At 33.3% G+C, this 24703-nt stretch overlaps 1 protein-coding gene across 2 annotated transcripts in view; it reads right to left on the reverse strand.

Moving 5' to 3' along the window:
- Positions 1–24703, reverse strand: part of LOC105468251 (calcitonin receptor like receptor) — a 106752-nt gene that overhangs the window by 12017 nt on the left and 70032 nt on the right. For both annotated transcript variants that reach the window (XM_071073032.1, XM_071073031.1), the window contains 5 exons: positions 24424–24515; positions 9210–9336; positions 6430–6583; positions 4989–5049; positions 4840–4906 (listed from right to left, as the gene is read on the reverse strand). In XM_071073032.1, coding sequence (XP_070929133.1) covers positions 4840–4906; positions 4989–5049; positions 6430–6583; positions 9210–9336; positions 24424–24515 — 501 coding nt within the window. The remainder of the gene's footprint in view (positions 1–4839; positions 4907–4988; positions 5050–6429; positions 6584–9209; positions 9337–24423; positions 24516–24703) is intronic.

A 24703-nucleotide genomic window follows, 5' to 3' on the forward strand; every position in this document is an offset into this window, starting at 1 on the left:
AGAGTTGACAATAGAGTTAATTATTCTATTAACTATTTTATAAATAATTATCTTAGAATGAATTTGATGCTATTTTCCATGCTATTTTTCCACAAAACATAGTTTTGAGAATTAGAATCCCCTCATCTTACTTTATTTTCTGTAAATATTTCCATTTACTTTAAACAAAAGTTAAAGAAGAATTTTAAATTTTAGAAGAACTATGTCTGAATTTCTCCCACCCTCAAGCAAAGATAGTTCAGTAGAAAAGAAGAAACCTTTAACTGCCATACTCATAAAGTTTACACATCTAGTAGGCACGTCAGGCTATTTTCATAACACAATACCACACTTGGGTCATGACAGGAAGCAGGGTAAATCTATACAGTGGCTGTAGGAGAGTTTCTGGAAGTCATTCCCAAACAATCACTTAACTATGCACGGAAGTCACCTAAATATCTCACTGAACCCAAATTAAATGTATCATCTCTCAACTTCCCCCCAACAGGACTCAAAAATGCTGTAGTCACTCCAGTACCACCCTGCTCATGTGGAAATGTGATGGAGGAAGTCTGAGTGGAATGACCTGTGATTAAAATATCTTATTTATAAAAGTTGTGCAAAACCATATGATAACCATGAGAGAAATTACTAGGGCTCCTCCCAGGAGCTTGGAATTGGCCAGGACCAAAGAGGAGCTCTGGAGCTTAAACAAGGACAGAATTATTTATCTGGATAGAAAAATAGGTTCCTAATGTTGTTTTAGGCCAACAAAATGGAAAGTTTTAGGCAAATAATGTGGATGTTCACTTCTTTTCTTACAGCTTGATGGGCTATATTCCTGTATTTCATCCTCACTCTTCTTCCTCAAAGTTTATATGAACAGATGTTTCCAAGGGTTGTGTAGATGATATTACATTTTGCATTTGCTAGGTGCTTTCACTTCCTGAACCTTACTGGTTTAGAAGTCTGAATCATGTATCCCTCTGTGCAGCCAGATCTTTTGTAATAAAATATTGTCTTGCATTTGTTCTGGAATCTCCTGAGTAGCCCAATAATACATTATAATTTATTTGAGCTCTCCTCAGAGTGGAAGCATGGTATCATGCAGAAACTACAAGTGAAGAAACTTTGAAGGCAGTTTTTCAAGAATTTATAATATTCTATGCACTAAATGTGCCAAATCACTTAACAGAAAATATCTCATTTAATCCTTATAATACCCTGTAAGGCATATATTCCTATTATTCCATCATTACAAATGAGAAAACAAAGACACAGAGAGGTTAAAAAAAAATAAAACAGAAAACTTGGTCTGAGATGATACACAGGCAGCTGTGATAGAGCTAGGATTCAGTGCTGACTCTTTTGTGCACAGAATGCAAAGCCAGGCAGTCTCAGGGTACAACTTAAACACGTATGTCACTCATGCCCTTAGAATGTAGGAGAAGGAAGGGAAGCAAGTGCCTCTGCCTTTGAAATTTTCACTATAATCTACATTAAGATATATGAAAAAATTTTATGGAAAGTCATAATAAATTCTACAAGAATGGCTTAACGATGATACATTTTGAGAATGGTTTGAACAGTGATCCAACACAGCCACATACTAAACTGCAGCTAGCAAATATAGTTAAATAATAGAATATCTGTATTTTAAAAGAGTATAAGAATGAGGAAGCTTTGAATTTTACATGAAAAAAATCACATACACACACAAGCACACATATAGATAACTTAATCGCAGTTGTAAATAAAGGGTATTCCAATAGGAGGGGAGGAAGTCAAATTGTCTCTGTTTGCAGATGACATAACTATATATTTAGAAAACCCCATCGACTCAGCCAAAAAACTCCTTAAGCTGATAAGCAACTTTAGCAAAGTCTCAGGATACGAAATCAATGTGCAAAAATCACAAGCATTTCTATACAATAGTAATAGACAAACAGAGAGCTAAATCATGAGTGAACTCTCATTCACAAATGCTACAAAGAGAATAAAATATCTAGGAATACAACTTATAAGGGAAGTGAAGTACCTCTTCAGGGAGAACTACAAACCACTGCTCAATGAAATAGGAGAGGACACAAACAAATGAAAAAACATTCCATGCTCATGCATAGAATCAATATCATAAAAATGACCATACTGCCCAAAGTAATTTATAGATTCAATGCTATCCCCATCAAGCTACTACTGACTTTCTTCACAGAATTAGAAAAAACTACTTCATGTTTCATATGGAACCAAAAAAAAAAAGAGTCTGTATAGCCAAGAATAAGCAATCCTAAACAAAAATAACAAAGCTGGAGACATCATGCTACCTGACTTCAAACCATACTACAAGGCTACAGTAACCAAAACAGCATGGTACTGGTACCAAAACAGGTATATAAACCAATGCAACAGAACAGAGGCCTCAGATATAACACCACACTTCTACAACTATCTGATCTTTGACAAACCTGACAAAAACCAGCAATGGGGAAAGGATTCCCTATTAAATAAATGGTGTTGGGAAAACTGGCTAGCCATATGCAGAAAACTGAAACTGGACCCCTTCCTTACACCTTATTCAAAAATTAACTCAAGATGCATGAAAGATGTAAAAGTAAGACCTAAAACCATAAAAACCCTAGAAGAAAAGTGAGGCAATACCATTCAGGACATAGGCATGGGCAAAGACTTCACAACTAAAACACTAAAAGCAATGGCAACAAAAGCCAAAATTGACAAATGGGAACTAATTAAACTAAAGAACTTCTGCACAGTAAAACAAACTATCACCAGAGTGAACAGGCTACCTAAAGAACAGGAGAAATTTTTTGCAATCTAATCCATCTGACAAAGGACTAATATCCAAAATCTACAAAAAACTTAAACAAATTTACAAGAAATAAACAACCCCATCAAAAAGTGGGCAAATGATATGAACAGGAACTTCTCAAAAGAAGACATTGATGCAGCCAACAAACACATGAAAAAAAGCTTATCATCACTGGTCATTAGAGAAATGCCAATCAAAACCACAATGAGATACCATCTCATGCCAGTTAGAATGGTGATCATTAAAATGTCAGGAAGCAACAGATGCTGGAGAGGATGTGGAGAAATAGGAACACTTTTACAATGTTGGTGGGAGTGTAAATTAGTTTAACCATTGTGGAAGACAGTTTGGTGATTCCTCGAGGATTTAGAACCAGAAATACCATTTGCCCCAGCAATCCCATTACTGGGTATATACCCAAAGGATTATAAATCATTCTACTATAAAGATACACGTACACATATGTTTTCTTGCAGCACTATTCACAATAGCAAAGACTTGGAACCAAACCAAATGCTCATCAATGATAGACTGGATAAAGAAAATGTGGCATATATATACCATGAATACCATGCAGCCATAAAAAGAATGAATTCATGTCCTATGCAAGGACATGGATGAAACTAGAAACCATCATTCTCAGCAAACTAACACAGAAACAGAAAACCAATCATCGCATGTTCTCACTCATAAGTGGGAGTTGAACAATGAGAAAACATGGACACAGGGAGGGGAACATCATACACTGGGGCCTGTTGGGGAGTCAGGAGTAAGGGCAGGGATAGGATTAGGAGAAATAAGCATGTGGGGCTTAAAACCCAGATGACAGGTTGATGGGTGCAGCAAACCACCGTGGCACATGGATATCTATGTAACAAACCTGCATGTTCTGCACATGTATCCCAGAACTTAAAGTATAACAACAACAAAAAAATGAATAGCAGCTGTAACTAAAATACCACTCTGAAGGACTGTAATTGCATTATGATCTCTAATACTCTCTGAGACAAAGCATACTAGATTGCTAGTTTGTATTAATTTACTTTCTCATTCAAATAATGTAATACACTTGTAATCCCAGCAGTTGTGGAGGCCAAGACAGAAGGATCCCTGGAGCCCAGGAGTTTGAGACCAGCCTGGGGAACATAGTGAGATCCCGTCTCTATAAAAATGTTTTAAAAACTTATCCAAGCATAGTAGTGTATACCTAGTCTTAGCTTCTCAGGAGCCTGAGGTGGGAGGATCCGTTAAACCCAGGAGTTAGGGGCTGCAGTGAGCTATGATCATTCCACTGCACTCTAGCCTGGGCAACAGAGCAAGACTTTTTTTCAATTAAAATAATAAAAAATAATAATAGTGTAATAAAAGCATCGAATGTGACTTCTGTTTTTCTGCAATCACACTAAAATGTCTAATTGGTGCACTGACATTAAGTGATAATAATTATAATGTAAAATTTACATAAGTATTTTGTTTTATCTTGTTTGTCACCTCCCACCCCCCTGCTAATGCATCCTCTATTCCTCTCTGTGCCACAGGAGGCTGATGTCTGTGAACAGCTTCACCCAGACTTCCTTGCCCTGAGACATTTGCTGCATCTGGCTAATGGGGGAAAAAAAGATAAGAGTATGGGAATAAAGATAAATTCGAGTCTTTGTTTCTGCTGCCTCTATTCTGCCAGGCTGTGGTTTTGGCAGTGGTTGTTTTTCTCCAATCAAAATCAGATCTCTTACTGGGTGACTCCTCCCAGTGCTCATTTCACTACACTAACACTTCTCTCTTCAGGTCTACCTGTGATATCAGCATTCCACTGTTGATCCCCAATGGCTCACCATCCCTTACTAATTAGTTACTTTGCCTTTCCTGCCTATACATCAAATATGATACCTTCACTAAACTCTACTCATTTAAGCACTGTGAACATGCATATCCATCTGTGTCCACTGGGACCCTGAAGGATATCATAGGCCAGATGGTTCAGAAATAAAGTTGAAATGTGAGCAATGATAAGGAAAGGAGAATTTGTTACATACCAGTAAAGCAGCACAAATTGGGCCATGGATAATATAGAGGAGATGGGTATCAGAACTGATCCAGCAACTAGAGAAAACATAAAAACATTATGTTGAAAATTTTTATTTTACATTATTCCAGTAGAAATAATAAAAAGAGATTTTCTTACTTGTCATTGTAATATAAGCTTCTAGCAATGGCATGTATACAAGCAGGAATCAGTGGAAATCCTATAATACCAAAGAAAAAGAAAATAAATTGGATTTTTTTCTACAGATGGTATTTCAAAAATATATAATTAAATACAAAAATTCAAAGATACTCTAGAAGCAAAAAAACTAGCCACTGTATATTTGTTGAATAAATATTATTTGTATAGTCAACAATACACATTATAAAGTATTAGATATTTACATTTTTATGTTTGTGTGTATGTGTGTGTATGTTTTCTTCTACTATAATTCATAGGTCATTTTGAATCAGTGGACTTCAGAACTTAACTCTTAAGATGTGTTTCCTAAGCCACAAGGATTAGAAGAAATTCAGCATTCATGTACTTTCTGTGAGATGGAATTGGCCAATATTTGGTACATTATCAGATGTGGAAAAAAGGTGAGAATCACAAGAACTTCCACGATGAGAGAGATTACTACTAGTAAGCCATTATTTGAAGAAGAGGAGAAAAAAAGAGATTAATTTATGTACCAAAAATTTGGCAGGCTTTGAACATTCTAAATCAGCTCTTCCAAATATGAAATTAAGCAATGCTTTATAAAGTCAATCAGAATATACTAAAATTGTGTGTGTGCGTGTGTGTGTATATTACACCTCTGTATATGTTTTTCTTTCTAGATATAGATGATAGCTTAGATAGATGATAGAGATAGATAGATAGATAGATAGATAGATAGATAGATAGATAGATAGATAGATAGACAGACAGATAGATAGATAGATGGTAGGGTAGATATATGATAATAGATAAGTACAACTTCAGTTTTGTTTCTGGAAACTAGTCCTGTTAAATTCATTTCTGCACTTCATATTTTGTATTATTCCAGTTATTTTTAGTATGTCAGAAGTATATCACTGTTTTCTTTGTGAATAATGCCACATCAGAAGATTGTGTGGAAAAAAATAAATCTGTTGCATGCCTTTATTCAATTACTAATCCCTCTACTCTTATCATAAAATGACAATATTTTAAACAAATATTTTTAGAATGGAACTTCAAAGATGTTTAAATCCAATGCTCTCATTTTACACGTGGCAAAAATGAATATTCAGAATAGTAAAAAGACTAAATCTTTAATTTATCATTCTACTTCTATTGTTTTAGTCACTACATAGTCAGTCAAGTTACCCTCTTCATTGGCATATTCAATAGAAAAAAAGACACTATTATATATTGACTTGTGACTACTGAAAACAATAGATGAGTCAGTGATTCTTTGCTTAAAATGTTGCAATTTGCAATAATAGGCAAAAGTTAATCACCTGATACTTTAAAAATGATTACTCATTGGTATATTCGTATTACAAAGGAACCTGGCATCCTCCAAAGGCTTTTTTAATCCATTGAATCAACAAGTATGTATAATGACACTTACCCCAGCCAAGAAAATAATACCACATTAAGTGTTGCTTCTCTGCAAACACAGCCACCACGATGAGTGTGTGTAGGTAAATGCCTTCACAGAGCATCCAAAAGTAATTACAGCCCATCAGGTAAAGATGAATGAACTGGGACACTTTGCAACTAACCTGTGAGAAGAAAAAAACAATATTTACTTGTTTATGAATTGACATGTAAAACAATAGTTTTAGCTCAGGAAACATGGAACTTTCTCCCCTCCACACAAAATCCCATACATTAATGATTAGAATTTGTGGAATGCCAGTCTTCCTATTCATCTAATGATGCCTTTAAAGTTTTTAGCCACAGACTCCAAAGATTTATAATGGTATATCTTCCAGAAAAGTCTAAATTCTAAATCTACTTTATTTAGTGAATGTGTATTTTCTGAATGTGTTTTTGTTATTATGTAATTATAAGTATAAAAGTGTCACACATAAATAACTTTACACTTATTTACATCATCATGAATCCCTTGACTGTTGCATTCTGCTGAAAATAATAGTAATTTTACAACCAATTCATTAAAAGTGCCCAAATACTTGAAAAGTTTTGCATATTACATGCTCCTCATGCAAATGCTTATTAAATAATCATCTAATATATCCAAAGGTTATCCTATCCAAATATGGGGTTTGAGGGCTTTGTGTAAGTAAAAAGAGGACCAGATTATTGTTTCCCTTCTGTTTTTCCTGAGGTCTCTATTTTTGCTTCTCTACTTTAAAAGAGGCAAGGAAGAGAGACATTCAAATTACAGCAAAGAAAACACAAAAGAGTAAGAGTGACAGTTTACTCCCTTAAAGAGGAGAATACAATTAAAGCTTTCCCAAAAATACATGACCTGTTACTCCTATTGGCTCCAGTTTCTAGTCTGAAAATCAATAAATGTTTAGTGGCAATTATCATTATTTTTGAAATAGTTTTTTTAACCAAAAATAAAATTGAAAAGAAAATGCACTGGATTGTTAATATTGGGTTATCACAGAATAGTAGTAATAGCATTTGCCCAGGAGTTAGCCTAAAATACTTTTACAAATATTGTTTTATTTAATTCTTACAGTAGTCCTATGAGGTGTACGTTATCATTAGGCATATATTTTATAGATAAAAAAACTTAGTACTAGAGAAGTTAAATGATTTGCTAATATTTATACATCAATCATATCTACAACCTGAACATTCCAATTTTGTTTTCATTATATACAATGCCTCCTAACTAAAGGATATTTGTAAAACCTATTTATTCATTAAATGTATCTGCAGAATACATAACATTAAATTTTAAACAATGTACCTTTATGTAAAACACAGCATTATATTAAAGTTCACTCAAAGGTAAAAATGGGATAGTCTACTATATGGAAAGAAATTACAAATCTCAGCTTCAACTTTTTATCTAAAGAGTTTTTAAATATTTATATTTAATTGGGCTTCTAATTCTTGATTTCATTCAAAAAGTTAATCGATAAACCATTACAATAAAAAAGAATTAAGAACATACTGCAGAAAAATATTTCTATGCAGGGCATTAGTAATACAGACAAAACAAAAATATATGACAATTTATAATGTGTTTATTAAACACATCTTTGTGTACAAATACGAGATTTAGAATCTCATGCTCTGCAGCTTCAAGACAAAACTCTGAATCTCCTTGTCTTACAGAAATTCACTCTAAAATGGCAGGACATTAGCCAGATTTATATGTTGCTAATTATACCCCAGTGTGTTTTCTAATCCAATGACTTTAGAGTGGAACATATACAAGATTAAGCAATCTGGATGCACATGTGCAAACGATGCAGGGAATTTTAGAATTTTGAAAGTTACTCTAAAAACACACATAAAACACACACGAGACTGTTTATTGACCCACTTGTTAACAATTCTTTCCCTTCCTGATTTCAGTCACTAATTTTTTCTTTTAAAAAACACTTTATATAGACACATACACATATACAAAATATAGTAAATATTCCATAAACATTATAAAAGCAGATAATTTTTACAATTTAATGTATGTTTATGTATGCAGATATTTTAATTTAAACATTTTACATATGCATATAGCTTACACAAAATATATACATTTAGATAAGTAAGTTTTAAACTATGTTTTAAAAATATGGCCTGTAAGGCAACAATTTATAAATGTTTATTGAGATCGAACACTGTAGTTCCTTTTAAAACGTTATGCTATGAAGTTTAATCTCAAGTAGGATACGTACAGTTCATTCTTTTCCGGTTTTATTGACTTTTTAAAGTCAACCCGATACAAAAAAATATACTTTATTTAAGTTTTCCATGTGCATGTACTATTTTTTCGAACTATGCAGAGTTCATTGCTTTGAGTTTTTCATTTGGATTGAATAAATATTATGTAGTGATAAACTATTATGTCTCATAGCAGAAGGACTCTACAGCTATAAAATGAAGTGAAGATATGTGTATATGTATAAATAGCTGAAGCAAATAAATATATTATGCTTTTTGATGTTCACTCATTATACCTTGGGGAATATTGAGAATACTCTGGGGGAATACTCTGTAGAGTAGATGTAGCTCTATTCTAATGTAGAAAGGTAAATATTTCTCAATATTCCCCAAGATAGAAAGACTTGAAAATATACATATATGTCAGACTTGAAAATATACATATATGTGTACTTAATTATACACATTATGCATATATCAGCCATGTTCCCCCTTTCCCATTAGGCCCTTGAACCAAGGGCACAATCTTGGTTTACTTACAGGATTTGTGGCTACTAAGGCCTGGTTGTTGGCCACTGCAGTGAGGTGAATGATTGTTACAACAGAGTTACAAACAAATGAGAAGAACAGATTTTTGTGTAAGGTAATCCTTTGGCAACTTAGGCTCCTAAAAAGCAAGAAAAACAAGTGTGTTCACATCATGAAATGTTTATTTATTAATCATTATTCACATAAGATACATTCCCAATTCATAGCAGCTGTTCCACTTTTGAAAGAATTATTTTTTCTCCCTAAGATCCACTCATTATAAAATCTTAATTAGGGAAAACCTGTAAGTGCTTAAAACCTAGAGACAAATGAGTTGCTCCAGTAGAGGTAAATATACATAGGGCTAGAAAATTTGCCTGTACAAGGCCTCTACATGACTTTCTCTATTAATTTCTGAACATAATTAATAGTTTAACTCATTTTGCAAACATTGGGATTCAGTAAAGTTAGGTAATTGATCAAAACTTATGCAACTAATTAATTTGAACACTTTGTATTTGCTGTCAGATTCTCATGTGGATAACTCTTTTTTCATTATACCATATATATTATTCTGTTTAAATATAACTGTGTGTTTTGTTGTGATGATGGTCATTACACAGACCAATCTGGAAAAAATAACAAAGTATTCAGGATAGATGAATTGATAAAAATGTAAACTTAGCAACCAATGAGATTTGCTCAGCTTTACTGAATTTTTCTAATTGGTGCAGCCGTATGTAAGGGAAAAGCAATGCCACCTTTTACTAGAGTTCTTCTTTTATAAAACAAAAGAGAATTCACTGTGTGGAGTTCACATAGAAGTAGATTTCAAGAAAAAGCGCCACTAATGATAAGCGATGTCACTCTTAGATTGAATCCACCTCCACTCTAAGAAGATTGTGCACATATGACTGCCTGCCTATGTTCAAGCACTACCTCCTTTATAATGCATTTACTCAAAGGCTCATTATGATTAAAGTTTCAAAATAATAGCATGGGATCCACTTGTACCTGAATACTTAATGTCAAGTGTGAACTCATATGAAGGAAGACCTGAGGAATTATTTCACTAGAGGCATACAATTTCATGATGTGTGTGTGTGTGTGTGTGTGTGTGTGTGTGTGTGTGTGTGTTTTAAATGCCATCGATATGATCAACCTATATAATCCACCATACCTAATTCAAGCCAAAGGCTTCTATTTTGGAAACTTTAAGGAGACCTTTACCTAATTTTATCACTACATCTCTTTATCTTAAATAGACTGTGTGCCCAGGATATTAGAATTAGGATGGGATGCCAAGGTTTTCTATATTTAAAAATGCAGTTTAGAGTATATTGCCTCTGAAATTGCCTTTCTTCCAGCTACAGGTCTGTGATTCCATATATAGCTCTAGTAATTAAAGAGCCTGGAGGAATATTTGATCCAAATCAATATTTATAAATTGTCAATATATGCCTTCTACAAGACTTCTATGAAAGGATTCATGGGCAAGATGGCTTTTGGAATGACTGCTGAGTGTGTGTAAGACATTCATATGCCAACAAATACGTGAAATCCAGCTGGAATCCATCAAAATAGAAACAACTGGAACCAGCTAGTATTTTCATATTAAAGAGTGGCTTACTTTGGCCTGACTTTGTAGTGTATAGGAGTAGTGATGCAGGCAGTAATCAGGCCTTATCTACAGATTATTGATTATATTCTATAGAAAAAAAGAATATTTGAAAGTTTTGAACAAAAGAATGGCATGATTCCTGCTATTACTTAGGAAAATTCAACACTGAGAGAAAGACAATCCTATTTTTGATAAAATGCCACAGCAGTGACATAATTACTTTCTGTTCATTGAGCATGAAGAGAGTTAATGAATATCAGAAAAAGTCTAGTAAATAATGTTCTTTTCAAATCAGTTATATTATGTGTGGTTTATTTCTGTAATTCATCAGTGTTCCATGATGAAAGTTACAGACATACAACATTTGTTCATATGGTCTTATTTTAAAATGCCTGCTTTGAGCTTAGCTATGTCTATTGAGTGCCAAGTATTGTTTAGAAAGGAACTGCTTATCCATGCAAATATACATGTTTTTAGTAATACAATATAAGTAACTCAGCTACCATCAAGGGAAAAAAAGTAAAGCATTTTTCTTAACTGGGTGATTTTGTCATTTTTCTGCTGAGCACACATATATCTAAGTACATTGGCTAAGACATATCTATAAATAACAAAATTTCATAGTTTTCAAACTATAACAAAAAGATTGAGAAGGTTTGCTTAAACAGCAAGTAACATATATTCGTAAGAAGTAAGTTGAAATAAAGGAAAGCAAACATTGAAGGAGACTTTCAAAAACAGAACTATTCTGCCATTAAAAAAAAAAAAAAAAGGACTTCTCTCATTCACTGCGTTACAGATGGAACTGGAGGACAGTACATTAAATGAAATAAGCCAGGAACAGAAAGAAAGCCTGCATGCTCTCACTCATTTGTGGAAGCTTTAAAAAAGTTGATTGCGGTGGGCGCGGTGGCTCAAGCCTGTAATCCCAGCACTTTGGGAGGCCGAGACGGGCGGATCACGAGGTCAGGAGATCGAGACCATCCTGGCTAACACGGTGAAACCCTGTCTCTACTAAAAAATACAAAAAACTAGCCGGGCGAGGTGGTGGGCGCCTGTAGTCCCAGCTACTCGGGAGGCTGAGGCAGGAGAACGGCGTAAACCTGGGAGGCGGAGCTTGCAGTGAGCTGAGATCGGGCCACTGCACTCCAGCCTGGGTGACAGAGCAAGACTCCGTCTCAAAAAAAAAAAAAAAAAAAAGTTGATTGCATAGAAGAAAAAAGTAGAACTAGAGGCTGGAAAGGGTAGGGGGAAGGTGGAGATAGGGAGAGATTTGTTAAAGGATACAAAATTACAGCTAGATAAGAGGAATAAATTCTAGTGTTCTGTATCACTGTAGGATGACTATAGTTAACATGTTGTTTTAAATAGCTAGAAGGATTATGTGGGCATATTGCATGATAGTAAAAATTAGAAAAATAATTAACGATAACTACAAGAAGGATATTGAATTTTCCCAACACAAAGAAATTATAAATATTTGGGATGATGGATATGCTAATTATCCTGATCTAATCCCTATATATTATAGATTTCTAAACATCACTGTGTATCCCATAAATATGTACAATTATTATATGTCAATTAAAAAGTGAAATAAAATAAATAAGACATGATAGAACAGCTGAAAGATAGGAGCTAGGAACATAATACATTTATATTTTAACTGTTTATATTAATAATATTCACATGTGAAAAGATTGGAAGGGAGTAAAATAAAATGCTAACTGTAGTTAGTTGATGAAAAATTTTAATCCTCTTGTATACAGTTAAAGTTTAATCCTATTTGTATAAAGTTAAACATCCTCTATGATGTTCTGTATTTCTGTTCCTGTCAGAATTCCCTTTTTTTTTTTTTTTTTTTGAACCTGCTCCTGCCTAAATTTGTCTTGAAAGGTAAGTACTTAAAAATGAGCTGCCGGTATATATTCTCTTCCAAACATGTCATTATTGTGAGTCAAACACACACACACACACACACACACACAAATGACTTCTTATTCTCTTAGTATGGGATAAAAGGATATACCATATTTCCCTTTTTAAGACCCAAACAATATCATTATGGGTAAAGTTTTGAAATAATAGAATGAAATTCCCTTGAAATTTATTGAATATTTAATATCAAGACAAAACAAGTTCTTAAGAAGATGCATTAAATAATTTTATTACAAAGACATTAAAGTTTATTCAGAGTGTTTTACACAATTACCCAAATAACGTGGTCAGACTAGATAATCCACCCTATATAACTCAAACCAAACACTTCTGCTTTGGAAACTCTGATATCCAGTTTAGCTGCCCAAATTGTAGTAAACTGGACCATTGCCACATCATTTCATTTAGTGTTGTGTAAATATGTCCTACTGTCTAAAATACTAACCTTTTGCTTCAGTTTCTTCCATTTCTACCTCCAGGCACTGTGCAACTTGAACAAATGCAGATGCAAGTAACATATGGTTTCTATCAATGTCTAGTGTAAAAATGGCTCAGATTTTTCTGACGATGCATATTGTTTTTTTCTAAACATATTCCTTAACACATGTAAGTAGATTGGTACAAATAGAATCAACTTGTAAGTGAAAACCAAAAACATGTCATTGGTAAACACATGATTTGTTCAAATGAAGCCCTAAAATATTTGTATATTTTTTCAAATACTAACCTGTAACAAATTTTACCTACTTTAAATTCTTAAATATTTTTATTTTATTCAAAATAGTAAAAGCAATTATCTTAGAGGCTTAGAGAACGTTTACAAAAATCTTTCGCTTTCTTTAAATTTTATAATCTCCCTTTCTATCCCAGCATAACCACAGAACAGAAAATGTGGTTTGTGGGTCCGGATTGTTTCTATTTCGTATTTTTTACATATAATTATTTTAAAATGCTATTTCAATATGCAATTTTGGCAAACAGAGTTACAGAGGCAGTTGATATTATTGTGTCAACAAAATCATTATACTTTATATGTAATGAAACTGTGTTTTTCAATTCACTTTTGGAACAATTTTAGAAGCAAGTAGCGTCAAGTCACTGTGTAGTTCAGACAGTAAATCTGAACTCTGCCATCTATTGACGGTATGACTTTGGGTAAATTATTTAAGAGATTGAATCTTTAATTTTCTAATCTGTAATTTAGGGATAAAAATTGTACTTCATAGGATTGACTTGAAAGTTAGAGGAGGTAAATCACTTAAACTCTTAGCGTAACATCTAACCCATGATAAACACTCCATGTTAAGTTAGCTGTTGTTTTTTAATGTAATTATCATATTGCTGATTTTAATCAAATGCTCTAATGGGTTTTAGGTACAAATAATAAAATAGCCTGCAGGTTTACCTCAGTAATGTAAAACTTCCTTTATATTAAAATATGTATATTTTAAGTAACTCAATCAAACAGAAAAATAGTCATTTTTTTCTTACCAAACAGGAATTAGCATTAGACAGAATTTCCATATGATAAAGGGCAACACATAAAGCAACCTAAATTATCTTCCCAAGAAATTTCATTCTTTCTATAGTTGTTGCCAAATTGCCAGGTTCACTATCATGCAGATCCCAAATACTATAGTACTCCATCTTCAAAGTTCTGCCAGTATATGGACAATAACCTTGCCTCTGTTTTCCATTTGCTTTTGACATGAGCTAAAAACTTCCAAACTACTTTTCTCAATACTAATTATGAGCAAAATGAATCATGAAAGGGGAAAGTACAAGCAATATAAGAATAGCACAGTCTACAAAGTATTGCTTTCTTATTCTACCTTATCTAATTTAATTTCCAATTTCTCAGATCTTTCCCCCCAAAAAAACACTAACAATGTATCCAAATGGAAACCGTCAATCTGAACATTGCTACAAACAATAGGCAGAAAACAACAAATACATTAAAAGAATCAGTAGTGTGACTATCTTTTGTCTATTCAATGGAACTCTTAAGTTGATGGAATCACATGTTTACATATGAGAAGTCTATAACTTCTTTCAGTAGCTCTCTTTTGGAGGCTGCTGGTGATCCAAATTAGATTAGGCCAGATTAGAAAGAGTGTGAGTATTCCAACCAAGGTGTTCCATGAAGGTCCTAGAGGAGAAATGATTGCTCTTCCTCCATTATGCTCCCTCCTCCCATGCCCTTGCATTTCAGGGCTGCTGACTTAATGAAATATAGGAGTATCAGGCTGCATAAGGAACAGCCATGTTCATTTTGTATGGACAACTGATTTTCTACCGTTTGTGAACTGCTTTGGTAAGGCTGCTTTTCCTGGTGTTCTAGTGAGTAGGAAACCAAGAGAAGAAAGTCTTTCCGAATCCCTGTGATTCTTGGGCTCCAAAACCAACCAACCAAACAAAAACCTTTTCAGAGGCAAAATTTATAATGATAGCAGCCACGATTTTTGAAACCCTTAGAATATCCCCAGCACAGAGATAAGCACTTGAAAGTCCTTATCATATTTAACAACTCCTTAAAGTATTATTATCTTTTAATAAAATGGAGATAAGTTTCTCAAGGTTACACTCTTATTAAGTGATCTATTGAGTTTGAATTTTGAAGTTCTCAAGAAAGCAATAAGGCTTCTGACTACTTTATTATCCTGCTAGTCACTTACGATTGGATAGTAATATTTTGGGCACTGTTACTAGAACTGGGGAAACAGTTGTGAATAATACAAAGCAAAACCCTGACCTCCTGTGACTCCTATTATAGCGGACGGTAAATAGGCACATAAATTAAACAATGTAATCCCAGATAGGAAGACATCCCTGTTTGTCAAAGCCCTGAGCTTAAAGTTTCTGAGGGGCAAGAACAGGCCATGTGACAGAGTACAAGGTAAAAGTCCACGATGGCTTTTTTTCCATTCTACAGAATAAGTAAATTAAATTCAAAGAACATAACTTACTGAATGGCTTTTTGATTCTGAAGTTCATACTCTTTTATGTTATACAGCTTTTTTAATAATTAATGAAAAATTGTTTACTTTATCCTTTTTAAAAATTATCCCCATCTCTTTCATGTAAGACCTTCTTGGTTTTTGACATCTTAATGTTTCATCAGCAAATGTTAGCAGCATAATATCCAGTCACTCTGTTTTTTTCTTTTTCCTAAATACTAAAAATATACTACAGTTTTGAGAGTGTGCTTTGACTTTCTTCTCATATATGTCTGTGGGTATGATCTAGAAAAATAAACTGTCTATAATAATGGAAAACCCAATTGTGAAATATATTCTGACTTTTGGGAAAAAATGCTATTTATTTCTATTTTCTATTTCAAATAACAAAGTTTTAATCTATTCAAATAATGATATAATTTTCAAAATGTATTGTCATTCTATTGCCATGAAAATTTAGGTATGCTTAAATTAAATAGCACATATGATGAAATTCACTATTCTGAAGTTGCATATTTATCAAATATATCCGTAGGAATAAAAATATGCATATTTAATGTGGATTTGTAGCTTTATATTTTTTATATCTTAAGTCCAAATTATCTAATTCAGTTACTGTATTTACTTTATATTTTCATACCTGGGACTCTTCTCCATAAGCCAGTAATAGCAATGACCTTATAGCAGAACAGGTTAATGGTAAAGCATGTCCATTATTTCTTGCACTATTCTGTCCACATTCAAACCGTATACTCTATGTAGAAATGCAATTATTTTCAATTCACTTTTGGAACAACTGGAAATGAGATGCAGCTAAAATGGACATATTTGAAACATTTTGGCACGATCTCACATTATGGAATAAGAATGTTTTCACTTCTCACAACATTCAGTTTGAGAGGGATGGATTTTTATGTTCACTAATTGATTAAAATTCGTTAATTTGGAGATAGACTCAGTGAGTATGACCCAATAAAACATTTAAGAAAACCTATAGTTCTCACGTCTGTAATCCCAGCATTTTGGGAGACCGAGGCGGGCGGATCACGAATTCAGGAAATCGAGACCATCCTGGCTAACACGATGAAACCCCGTCTCTACTAAAAATACAAAAAAAAATTAGCCGGGCGTAGTGGCGGGCGCCTATAGTCCCAGCTACGCAGGAGGCTGAGGCAGGAGAATGGCGTGAACCCGGGAGGCGGAGCTTGCAGTGAGCGGAGATCCGGCCACTGCACTCCAGCCTGGGCGACAGAGCGAGACTCCGTCTCAAAAAAAAAAAAAAAAAAAAAAAAAAGTTAAATAAATAATATCTAATGTTAAGCTGAAGGAAGCCTGGGATACAGACCATAGAATAGGCTATATCTCAGGACCATAGTGTATAACAAATTTACAGTGACTAAATGAACGTACCGTGAGTTAAGAGAGCAAGGGTTATGCTGGGTAGGCAGTGAAGGGTGTGCTGTTCAGGGAACACTAGATGACTGCTTTTGAACTCAGTCCTTGTCAAACCTCTGACAGTGCAGTATTGCCAGGTTTTAAATCAATGAAAAGTCAAAGTTCCAATATGTCAAAACACGTACAACATCACGGTAATTAGTAGAGCAAACTCTATAGGTTTCCACGTAGAAATTCATTAATAGCTGTGTTTAAATATGGTTTAAAGATTAATCATGTGGGAGGCTGAGGCAGGAGAATCGCTTGAACCGGGGAAGTGGAGGTTGCAGTGAGCCAAGATGGCACCACTGCACTCCAGCCTGGGTGACAGAGCAAGACTCCATTTCAACAACAACAACAACAACAACAACAACAAAAAAGATTAATCGTGCACAATTTTCAGAGAAAAGTTATAGCTTAAAGAAAAACTATACTTGCTCTAATTGAAAAAAATATGAAGAAACTGGAAATGAGATAACAGTTCACAATACTGTTTAAATATATTCAGATGCGATCTAAGAAAAAAATGAGAATTTTGGTCATTTGTACTGAGAAGCAGAAATACAAGCAATAACAGGTTATTTTAATAAGTTAAATTTGAATGCTTTGATCTACCAATTGGATAGAGGTTATTTTTCTGAACTTTATTTGGAACCTATGGCAAGTACCTACAGAAGATATCATTGTTTACATAGTTCCAAATATGCAACTTGGCTTTTAAATTGTTTAGGGTCAGTGTCTGAATGTTAGCAAAGATGTTCTTTAAAAAAATAAATAAAATAAAATAAAATAAAAAACAACAGCATTTTCTCTTTTTTTCTATAAAAGTTGGATAGATGTCATATGCTCTCTTTTCTGTGGAAAAAAGATGAAGCCTTTTGTCTAGGTTGTAAGAATGAGATTTGCTCTGCTCTCTGATTTTAAACAGTAATTAAAATATAATTTGTAACTAATTCCAGTAAAGTTTATTTATTTATTTATTTTTATCTAAAGGGTTCCACTTTGTTTTTCCAAGAATCATTACGAGTAAGAGTCATTGCCTCTCAGGGCTTGGCAAGCCTTAAAGTTATGTCTCTTTCTCTTTTCCCCTCCCTCTCTGTTCCCTTTCTTTTTATCTCCTGCTCTGACTTGTTCCTTTAATTGGCTCTAATATAAAACTGAAGTATATCTGGTGAATACTGTTTTGTGTTCTCTGTTTCTAATTTAAAGAATGGATGAGTGGCAGACTTTTCTCTCTCTAAATAAAAAATAACAAACAGTATCCTAAATCAATTTTTTGTATGGTTCTTGGTTTTTATTAGGGTGGGTCAGTGACCCTCAATTACCAAAGAAGGAGGAAAAAAATTCCCATACTGAGTAAGCAAGAATAACTACAGTATCAGGAACTGGGTTAAGAAACAGAAAGGATCTGCTAATAGATATTTTTATACACAATGAATGATTTTCTGTGAAACATCAGCTCCTCTAGGAATTGTTTTCGGGTTAGTTGGACGAAAGCTAATAATTTCTATGCCCCTGACTTCACAAGAACATGATTCATGAACCATTCAAATTCAGTATTTTCTGAGGTGACCCTATTCTTCCTTGGATCTAGCTGCAGAGTCTTTCATCTTGTTTTACACAGATGCTTCTACTGATTTGAATTTTAGAGTCTTAGTCTAATGCCTTTCTTTGTTGATGGAGACGAATAAGGCCAGACAATCTTAAGGGACATGTTGAAGGTCACAGATAAGACATGGACAAGTCTGTCCTATATGTTAGCTTCAAAGTCAGTTCATGTCTTCATTCCTTAAAAGTTTATTGAGCGCCTGCTATGTGCAAGATCCTATGCTAAGCCCTGAGATGTATAAAGAAACAAAGCAGAGGTGGCTCCTGCTCTCATAAAGCTAACTTTATAAAATTATTTTCATTAATTCTAGTGACATGTCCGGTAGATAATTCTGTGGAATAAATGTTAGACATATCTAAATTCAAAGACTAAAAATTCCTTAATATTGATTCAAAAATGGAGTAAGCTACATGTTAGCTTCTGGTCATAAAAAAATCTTACTACTTTTGACTGATTTACTTAACCATAGTTTTTCCTATCGTAATTATATTATTAATTTGGTTACAAAAATGTTCAATGTTTACTTATTTTTTTACATGAATAGTTTCTTTATAAACATGGTCCATTTAAAACTAGAACCTGAACTATTTAATTTTGTTTTTAAAGATCTTACTGATATAACATACCTACCAGAGCTAAATATTTATATTCAAACCTTGTAATGGACTAATAAGAAGCGAGAACAATGCCAATCATAGATAACATTTTTTGAATCAGACACTCTATTAACACTACATCTCACTGATAACCCTGCCATCATCTCAGTCCTTATAGCAAATCTATGATGTAGATACTAATACGATCTGCATTTTTAACACACACAACTGAGGATTAGAGAAATGAAAAAACATGTTCCATGGTACCCAGCAAGTAAGTGACAAAGTGGAATTTGAGACCAATTCTGCCTGTCTAAAGAACACTCTCAGGCTGGGCACAGTGGCTCATGCTTGTAACCCCGACAGTTTGGGAGGCCGAGACAGGAGGATCACTTGAGGTCAGGAGTTTGAGACCAGCCTGGGTAATATAATTAAACCCCATCTCTAAAGAAAAAAAAATAGTTAAAAAATTATCTGGGTGTGGTGATGTGTGCCTGTAGTCCTTGCTACTTGGGAGGCTGGGTGGGGGAGGATTGCTTGAGCTCAGGCGTTTGAAGCTGTAGTGAGCTATGATCGTGCCACTGCACTCCAGCCTGGTGACACAGTGAGAGCCTATCTCTCAAACAAGAAAGAAAGAAAGAACACAGTCTCCTGTAATCACATCTAGACATACAGAAAATATTTAAAATGCTATACATGAGTTTTACTTGAAGACGGTTTCTCATGTTTTACCTAAGGCCTGAGAATTATAATAATAAAGGAAAATTTGCAGTTTTGCTTCTTTCTTTTCAAATTCATTTTTAAAGATTTGTAGAGTCAATTAAAATAAGTGAACTAGAACACAGATCAGGAGAAATCTTGAAAATGTTACTTAATTAATTAGAAAATAAGTAAAATTAGGTGTAAGACTAGACAATCTCTTCACTGCTTATGGCTTATAATTTCTATCTATTGCAGTTTTACCCATCATTGAAGCATTTGCTTCAATTAGAGTATCACCTCAGGAATCTTCAGATTCTATGAGTTAGAATGGTTCTTTCCTTTCTCAGTGTCCCCCAGGTCTTTGTATCTCCAGAATAACACTCATTGTTTTGTTTTGTTTTGTTTATTTTACTTTGTATTACTGTTACATATGAGTATTTCAGATGACTACATAAATGTATTCTGAGTGCCTGTATGATTGATATAGTCTAATGAAAAAATTAGTAACTCTTACTATTTATTGAGGGGCTCCTAAATGCCAGGTCCTATATGAGTCTACTTTACCCAGTATTTTAAATAACATCATGACCCATTATAAACACACACGCGCGCACACACACACACACACTTCCCTGGGGCTTATTTAAAGCAAAATCAGGCTAAGTCCATACTATTAGCAAATAGACATGACAAGTTTGGAATACATCCCGTGTCTTAATCATTATCTTATACTATCCATTAAAATTAAATTGTGCCTCAATTCAAGTTCATACCTCTCATACTAACTCACCATTGAAAAATTCTTTTTTTTTCCTTTCAGTTCACTATATGGAATAAACAGTTAATTGTACTTTCAGTAAAAACTTCAAGTAGAAGCAAGGTAATTATTTGAAAAACATATTTTTTCTTTTATGTAGAGGTCAAATTTCTTATATTGGCAAGACACTCATTTCCTTTAACAAAGTTTTGCCTATGTAGCATGTTATACATCTTGTTTAAAAGCATGGGCATTTTAGCAAATAACAAATGCATGTATTTATTGCACACAGTAATCTTTATTTTTTAAAAATATTATTTTTCTAAAAAATTGGCCTATTTATATGTAAAACCTGAGAACAGTATTTGGGAGAACCAAATTTCTGGCCTCTCTTTCGGAAGGAGGAATGTGCCTACAGGTTGCATCCTTAAAGTTAATAATTTAGTAAATATATACACAATATCATTTTTAAAAAAGCACGTCTCCATAGATGAAATAAACATTCTCTGATTTTAAATTTTAACCCTTCAATTAAAATTTAAAATTAGTTGTGAGTGTCAGTTGAATAGTATTTGTTCTTAAATAAAACATACATAAAGACAGATATAAAAATATTGAACATGACTTTATTCCAATTCTTTATCAATAAGAAATACAGTTTACGTGTGTAGATTAAGCTTGCAAAATACTTTGACAGATACCAACTTCCTTGATATGGAGATTGTATATTTTGATTAAAAAGTTAACTCTTTCATTCTAATCCTCTTTACTAAATTACTGTTTCATTCGTAGATTCTTGGGCTTGGAAAGAGCATTAAAGATCCTCAGGTCCAGCTATGAACCCAGGATAGAAAAGCCATCTACTTCAACTTTCCTGATAGGTTAACAGCTAATTTCTGTCTGAAAACCCTGAGTGACAGGAAGGCAGATGGCAAGGTTCATTACATTTTGTTTAGTTATATTCATTTTTTTTTATTTTTTAATTGAGCTATTTTTTTTCTGTTTGTTATTATACCAACTGTATTCTTAATTATAGTAATTTGGATTCTTGAAGTCACACATTGTGCCTTATATATTTTGTCTTTTTCTGGCTTAATGCTCCTGGTATGGTACCTTGATGCCCTGATCAGTTGGTATTTTCTTCAGTTTCTTCACTTGATAAGTTAATTTTTATGATATCTTGCTTTGCTCTCATATAGTGAGCCAGGTGAATAAGTGGTCTGATTAGAGATTTAAAATTGAATACTGTACATTTGTTGGTATCATTTGGCTTGCAGTATTGTTTTCACTTGGCAGCTCTACTCTTATCTAATTAGTTCACAGCAAGCATTTTCCATTGAATCTTAGACTCTTTCACATGAAGGAACATAATTAATTTTGCATTTGACTTTAGGAAATTGGTGCAGGACTTTACTTATCTTTACTAAATTCCAACTTGTTTGGGACCGTATGACTTAGAATTCTAGAAACCATTGTCCTCCCTGTAGCCACTGGTTTTGACAGGCAAATGTAATTGTTGTATTTCCTACCTTTATCCTCTTCAAAAATTTAATGTGCTTGGATATTTCGACTTATAACATGCAACATAAAAAGAGATCATTTAATCTGAAGACTCTCAGCTGTATTAGTTTTTAATTTGCAGAGATAGTGGTCTTCCAAATGTTAATTAAAATTTTACCCTATATCTACTATCATTAATTGCAATTCTGGAAATATTACAATGAGTAATTCAGGAAGATTTCACTGAGGAAGTGATGCTAAAATTTAGATCTGAAAGATAAATACATTTAATTAGACTAGGGAGGAGGCAAAGATAACAGGCAGGGCAAGTTAATGATTTTGGTTTTATATGAATTACAATGGAAAATCTAAAAATTTTAAAGCAAAGAATGGCAAAATCAGATCAATATTTGATCTAAATATTTGAAACTATTATTCTGGCTGCCTTGTTTAGAATTAAATGAAGAGAGAAAGTGAATTTACTGAAGCTAAATAGAACAAGACTGCTGGTGATGGCAGTAGTGATCAGCAAATGGAATAGATTAGAAGGGTTTCAAAAGGTTAAGTTCACCAGGTATAAGGAAAGAGTGACAGAGAAGAAAAATGAGAGAAATGTATCATGGATCACTCTTAAATTTCTGGCCAATGTAATTGGATTTCTGGTAGTGTCATTTGTAAAGATGGGTCACTCTGGAAGAAAACCAACTTGGGTTAGAAGGAGGTAGATACTATGAATTTGTTTTGAACATGTTCATTTTGAGATATTTTTGAGACGATGTGTTTCAAGAGCCATAAAAAGATATATACCCTTTGACCAAGAAATCCCAAGACTCTGGGAATGTAGCCTGAGAAAACAGTACAAACTATGGGAAAAGTTATAGTTGAAAATGTCCATTGCAGTGTTTTTTAATTGGAAAAAATGAAAGCAATGTTAATACTCAGAAATAGAGAATTTATATAACAACTTTTGTACACTCACTAAATGAAAAATTATTTAGCTGCTCAAATGGTTGTTTAAAAACTGCTTAGTAACATATAAAGTGCTAATTATATAATGCTGTTATAAAAATAGTTCAAATATTTAAATGCTATAATTAAAACTGTAGAAACAATATGAAATAAAACTAGAAAAATATAAGAAATTGCTTAATAGGATATTAAAATTATAGGTTTATATATATATATCTTCTTTGTCTAAAATTAGTAGAAGAAGGAAGTTGGAGGAAGGAGGAAGAGTAGGAAGAGGAATAAGAAGAAGAGGAGGAGGAGGAAAAAGAAGAACAAGAAGAAGGAGAAGGAGAAGAAGAAAGATAAAAGAGAAGGAGCAGCGGTGGCGGTAGCAGCCACAGGAGGGGAAGGAGCAGAAGATGATGACAACGCTGATGAAGATACAATGAAACATAGCTACTTACTCTTGTCACACTGAATTCTATAATTATTACTAATGAGCAAAATTATGAAAATCATGTGAAGGCATAAAATAATGCATGCATGACTTAGAATTTAACTTTCTAGAAATTTAAAATTGATTGTTGATTGCTTTGTTCAAAAAATTGGAGCTGACTCTTCCTCCTCAAAAAGGAGTGAATTACAAGTAAAATTGAAAGTACAGTCACACCTTTTTAATGATGATCCTCCAAACCAGGAAAAACCCTAAACAAAGTGTATTTACATTATATTTTTGATGACATATGTTAAATGCCATTGTTATTATTTGCACAAAATTCCAGTTTCTAAAATGGACACTTACTCTGTTATTAAAATTGGCCAAAAGCTAAACACACAATTAAGAAGGCCTATAATATTTAACAGTTCCCAAAGCAAATACAGTTAGGTTTGTATATTAGTTTGGACTCCTTATTATATGTCTTCACTTTTATATGCCTACTAATTTTGTGAAATTCAGGTTAAGATATTTCATCAATCTCCTCTACATATTTTACAAAGCTGAGATCAACTTAATTTCAACTTATTTTAAACATTCAACTTATTTCAAACATTATAAATTATCTATATTTGTATATTTTGTCAGACATGACATAAATATGCACATGATGGGGCATTCACCCAACACATCTAGTAATTTTCTTAAAATATTTTAAATTTACTTACTTGAAATAAAAGAATATGCCAAGCGAGATAAGCAGTGATGCAATAGATAATCCATGTCCAATTATGGTCAGGTAAAACAAATTTAGTGCAGTCTGTAATTTGTATAAACAAAAAATTTGGTTCATATCAATACTATAAGTATCTATAATCCTACATATGCATAAGTTCAAATTCAATTTAATAAACTATATTTTTAGAAATATGTGATCTCATAGCCTTACAATGATGAGTTTGCAAACCAATAATACTTGAATGCATCTGGAATGAAGAATACCCATCC

This window comes from Macaca nemestrina, chromosome 11 (assembly GCF_043159975.1).
Source record: "Macaca nemestrina isolate mMacNem1 chromosome 11, mMacNem.hap1, whole genome shotgun sequence".
NCBI classification, from domain to species: Eukaryota; Metazoa; Chordata; class Mammalia; order Primates; family Cercopithecidae; genus Macaca; species Macaca nemestrina.